Below are 5919 nucleotides of genomic sequence, written 5' to 3' on the forward strand. Positions count from 1 at the left end.
ATATTGGGCTAATTTTGTAGATAAATTATTTTGTCATATCCACTCACTTCAGCAAAGAGAAGTCCAGAGAAACAGGATTTGTAGTTCAGACACCTGCAGCACGTGTTCGATAAGTCAATACTAGACCTCTCTGCACACATAGGACAACAGAAAAGTTGAGGTTGGAAGGACCTCTGAATGTCCTCTCTCACCTCTCCCACTCCCCACCTCTGCACTCAAAGCAGCACATTTGAACTTACACGGGCGTGTTCAGGGCCTTGTCAAGCTTAGTTTTGAAATTCTGTACCATTCCATCCCTGAAACTATTCAAACCTGACTGGACACAGTCCTGGACAAACTGCTTCGGCTGACCCAGCTTTGAGCAGGGAAGGTTAGACTAAATGATTTCCAGAGGTGCCTTCCGACCTCAACCATTCTGTGATTCACAGAGTCCACAGCTTTTCTAGACAACCTGTTAACCATGCACGTGTGGGGTATGCTCTCTTTGAATTAGGCCTGCAGCAGAAATACATCTTTTCTATATGACTGATGCAGCTAATTTGTGGCAGCCCTGGGAGACACAGAATTTATAATATAAAAAATAATCTTCAACAGGAAGTGTTAATAAAGAAAAAAGGAAGCAGATAAATTAACTCCTTTTGCAACTTACAATTATCACACAATACAGTACAGGGAAATAACTTTAGTAGCATTTAGTATTTAAAAGGCAATTTGGAGGCACAAACATTTGATTAGAGAGGCAGGAAAGAAAATTACTGAACCTCAATTTATTACAAACCTGAATAGGCATCATCTTCTCATCACCTCAAGGGCATAAAATTATCATAAACTTACTTCTTCTGTTTTCAAGGCTCTATACAGTTGGATATGATGCTTTATAGAGAACGAAGATGAGGGGTCAGACCAGTCAGCCCTTTCTCTTTGATACGAAAGACGAAATTTTAAGTAGAGAAGACAAAATATGCTAGACAGAAAGAAATAAAGGCTAAAATGAGATTACATATGGCAATATTAGCATTAAATAAAAGCAAAAGGCAAACAGGGAAGAAAACTAGCTATCACGCAGAATTAAGAAGTTAGTTCCAACTGAGGGAAAGGGAAGATAAATGAAATAGAAAAGGGTCTCCCAGTCTAGTGAGGGACCTGTGTTTAATATCAACCAAAGCAGTCTGTATGTACCAAGCAAGTCTCCAGATGGAAGCTGTACTTTCTCCGCCAAGACAATTCTCTAGGGCAAGATTGGATGAGGTCTCCTCAAATAAATAGATGTGAAATACTACAAGAAAAAAAAATAATTGAAATTCCCTAACATTTTCTTTGTAAGTTAACTACATGTTTTAACTTCCCTTCTCTTTTACTTTTTCTGGCACAAGAACCCCAAATACAACACAACACATCCATCCATTTCACAAAAGAAAAAAAGTGCATTTCATATCAGATGCTTCGCGTCAAGCCTGCTAGGGCTCATAAATCAGCTGTCTTATTGCCCTGGTCATTTCAACCAACGTCTGACCCTTTTGTTAAATCATGATTTATAACTGGAAGTTACTTTTTTTTTTAATGCCAGATTTATAAACTTTGCTGTGCTTGGTTTGATATAATATCCATTTTGTACACCAAGCTATAAGACAGTAAATTTATTGTCTATGAACTGTTACCTTGAAAAATTACATCAATGCAAAGTGGTTTCCATTTAGAATCAATGGGCAATAAATTCATTGGATTTTTTTTTTTTTGAAGGGGGGAGAGAACATGATGATATTTATGAGGTCATGAGCAGCTATATAATGGGTGAAACTGGGGAGCAGAAGCAACAGTCAAGACAGGAGTTCTGAGATACAGTGGTAGACAAAGACGAAATATATTCAACACAGCAATGATGCATAAGCTGGTACTCTGCTGTCTCGTTATTATCAGCTTCTCCTGTCCTCTCTCATCTCTCCCCATCAACGCCAGTGAGATGTCTTACCAGCTCTCAGGTAAGAGTCTTTTGATTCTAATGGTCATAAAGCAGGGGCTGGAGCAGTAAAACCAGAAGAGAAGCAAAGCAGGTATGCTTTCCCAGGGGCCTTCATCTGTGCTGATCAGCTGTAGAAAAAGCAGGGATGTCTTCAGAACACCAGCAGCACAAGTGATATCATTAAGTGGGTGCTAGTCTCGTAAAATGGGGAGGGTGGGTGCCCTAAATATTTCTTCCTGATGATTTGAGATCCAGGAGACAAAGGTATCTCAGCCTTCTACCCCTGAACGTGAGCTGGCATATACAGCCCCTGTCTTTGAAGCAGCATCAGCAGGCATTGGATAATTTAAAGAAACTTGGCTGTATGGTCTCTCCTCTTGCTACACTTTCAAATGAGCTATGTTTAACTGAAGCTTATTTAAAAAGGGGGAAACCTACTGCAAAGATTAATGCAGTCCTACTTAGATCAAGAACAGACACTACAAAAATAGCAGTATATTGAGCATGCTATTTGTTTGCACTAATGCAGATTCCGTTCAGTCCAGTGAAAGAATACATCTTCGCTTGAAAAAGCTGTCCTTGAAGTCTGAAATTATAGTATAAGTCAAGACTCAAATGGCTCAGTAAAAATGCACAACAGAGTCTGGAAGGGTACTGTCATCACACCTGACCTGTGCTGGAAGAGCTTCTGGAATGAGTTTTGAAAGAACAGGCAAATTAAACCCCAAGTCATAGCACAAAGCGGACTATTAAAAAGCAGCTGTTCTTACCTGCTTTGCAGGTGCCACAGCTGTTGTGTTGGTTTATAGGTATCAGTAGTCTCTAGTTTGCTTTGAAAAATCTTAGACTCACTAAGCCAGCATCTTCTCAAGCCTTCTGCTATGTAACTTGCATTTACAGGGAACCGTGACTCAGTACGGATAACATCTATCACATCACAGGGTGGACAAGGTGGCTTTAACAATTACTGCATTTGTTTGAAGACATCCATTAGGCTTATTAAATCTTCCTTGCTAATATAAAGAGTCTCTAGGCTAGGTAAGATAGAAGTAGAACTCTGCATTAAAGAGGGTTGTTTTTTTGTGGTTTTTTTTTTTTTTTTAATCTCATAGCAAATTTACCTGCTAATGCTGCTCTGATTAAAAAATAATACAAGGCTAGAGATGGGAATTGTCTCCTCATAGCACAGAGAAGTTACAGTATTCTTATTCAGAGTCTTACACAGAAATCCCCACTGTCCTTTGCAATTGTCCTTTTGCACAGTGAACAAACTAACAACGTGCATGTCCAAGGTCTTCAAGTTCTTGATCTCGGTCCAAGTTTTTCAAATGCTGGGTGATTATTTTTGGCAGTTTATTTTATATATTCCCTGTTGAGGAGCTATAGAGTCTCACCCATCCCTGCAGGTAAGAGCAACTACTAGTATCATCTGAAAGTGCAACTACAAAAGGATACTCACCTACACAACTAGAGTTTGATAATAGCACCCTCTCATTGCCTACTTTGAACGACCACTATATATTAGCAAAAATAAAATTTACTGCTCAGATTACAAAAGCCTTATTTACCTCAAGTACAACACCACTATGGGCTCCTGCTGGCAACCTGCCTCAGGGCACAGGCTAGTTACAGAATTCTAAATTCTCTATGCACACACAAATTAATTCCATCAGGTATCAGCAATCTGTCATTTCAGAAAAAGTAATAATATCTGTACTGGTACACACATTAAATGAGAGAGATGACTGAAATGCATCGAGAAGCATAGCTGCCAAAATATGGTTTAACATTTCCTACATTTATTTCTGTTCTTTCCCCCATTTTATTGCATTTAACAGTTGGGAAACTGAGTAGATTAACAGGCCTTGAACAGGAAGCTTTGTCTACATTAACAGAAAAGCTCCAGCAGAGGAACTAGCTGATAAAGTAACGGATTAAAAAAAAAAAATTATATACATAAATCTGGGTTGTCTATGGCTGGGCACCAGGATTAGGTTGTGAGTTCCCCGAGCAATGGGAAGGGCTGCTGTTGGTCAGAAAACTTTCTTAAAGAAAGATCTGCCAGAGAAATGAGAATCCGAGATTACCACCACTAAAGTATCTTTCCTCAGAGCTCTGGAAGGAAAACAACTCACAACTATCCCCTATTCTATTCATTAAACGAGGATGGATGATTGGTGATTTCATGATAACCTTCAACAGGTGGGGCCAACAGTCCTGATCAGAAATCATCCCAGACAGACTGAAACAGGGAGTCAAAGCAAAAGACACTTACCATATGCCTGCTTCTGTCATCTTCCATTCGCAGCTAATGAAGATTCGAGATTAAATCTGGAGCGGCTGGGCAGCCTAGGAAGCACTTCCCTGCTGCGGTTTCTGCCAGAGCTCTTGGGCACGCTGACTGAAGACAGCAAAGCAGGTGAGGATTTACCACAGCAACCTATGGGAGGGTGCCTATGGTTTGCACACCCATCTTCCACAGATACCGTGCCCCAACTCCTGTTTATTTACTGAAATACAACAGTAAGTGTAGGCAACAGACAGCCGTCATTTAGTTAACTGGGACCCTGGGGAAACCTGCTCAGCAGGCACACTTGCCGCTCAATACTAGCTGTAAAAGTCTCCAAATTAGTTTAGCAAAAACTTCATATAGCAAAACCAGAGCATGGCAAAAATTGGCCTAGAGGAGCCAGCACAAAAAACAAAACAGTGCAGTCTCTTAAAAACCAACAATACTTGCAGGAAGTGCAGAATGAACAGCAGTATATGGTTTGGGGGGCAACAAACATAACAGATGCCTGCTGAGGACGACAGTACAACTTGGATCTTCAGAGTCCCAGATGCTGCTGGAACTGTGTGCTACGAGAACTGGCCATGCTGCAGCAAAAGGGTTTTCTGTCTGGTCCTCTGAACACTGCAGTTCAAGACTTCTGCTGGCTGTATCACTATGGCACACAAGAATGTCTCCTCTAGGTTCACAGTTTCTAAGTGGTAAAACATTTCATTATTTCTCCCCTCTACCAGGTCTTAGCCCCAGCAGCTACAACCCAAGGGAAAATATCAAAGAGGTATGTAAATGACCATCTGTCATTGAAACAAGAAAAATAACACTCCACATTTTAAACTACACTGAATTGTTACCGAGACATCATTTGAGATCCATAGACTTCATAAACAGCACAGACTAAAGTACGCCACAGTGTTCTTGAAGCTGGAATCCCATAGCAGCTAGATAAGCAGGGGGGAAAAAGAATTAGGAAGAAAAAAAAAAAAAAAAAAAAAGGCAAGCTAGTAATCCAGAGCATTTCACTGCAAACCCTCCACTTTTTTCTCCCCAGAAAAAGAGCTTTCTAAATAAAGGTCAGTTTTTAGCTTCACCAGGCCAGGCCATTAACCAGTACTAGCTACTTTTATTTTTTCCCCACTACAACACAGGCTACACAGTACCATCAGATTTGGTATGTACCATGAGGTAAATGGAGAACATCCCTCCTGTTTGCTTGTCTGCTGAATTAAGTATAAAGGCAGAAGACAGGGACGAGTTTTAGTGGATGATCTAAATGAGAGGGCACACTGGGCAGCTGCCTTTTCTTCCCCTGTCAGAACACAGGGCTGGGTGACCGGCTGGGACATTCACCATCCAACAGTAACCTCTCTAATGCTGTTTGACTTCAGACTTCCTATGGAAATCATCCTCAAATTGCTTTGCTGGGCCGCTTCTTGACCAAGGACAGGAAACACTACAAGAAACGTGGGAATCTTTCCGAGTGCTTCTGGAAATATTGTGTGTAAACAGGAGAAGAAACTCTCCCTAACTTTGGTTGCATAATTTATACAGATGTCTAAAACCATGTATATAGATTTGCTTGATTTAAAATGAGAATGAAGAAACATGAAGACAGCTCCTAACTTTAGACTCTACGCTACTTGGAAATTAATAAATTCTTGATGTTTTGCAA

General features: G+C 40.4%; 1 protein-coding gene across 1 annotated transcript; it reads left to right on the forward strand.

Moving 5' to 3' along the window:
- Window positions 1-1850: 1850 nt before the first annotated feature.
- UTS2 (urotensin 2) lies at window positions 1851-5919 on the forward strand. Its single transcript, XM_010084314.1, has 4 exons — window positions 1851-1979; window positions 4269-4379; window positions 4985-5028; window positions 5636-5919. The coding sequence occupies exons 1-4, from the start codon at window positions 1877-1879 to the stop codon at window positions 5750-5752; spliced, it is 375 nt and encodes a 124-aa protein (XP_010082616.1). The 5' UTR covers window positions 1851-1876; the 3' UTR covers window positions 5753-5919.

Source organism: Pterocles gutturalis, unplaced genomic scaffold, assembly GCF_000699245.1.
Source record: "Pterocles gutturalis isolate BGI_N339 unplaced genomic scaffold, ASM69924v1 scaffold37356, whole genome shotgun sequence".
In the NCBI taxonomy this organism is placed as follows: domain Eukaryota; kingdom Metazoa; phylum Chordata; class Aves; order Pterocliformes; family Pteroclidae; genus Pterocles; species Pterocles gutturalis.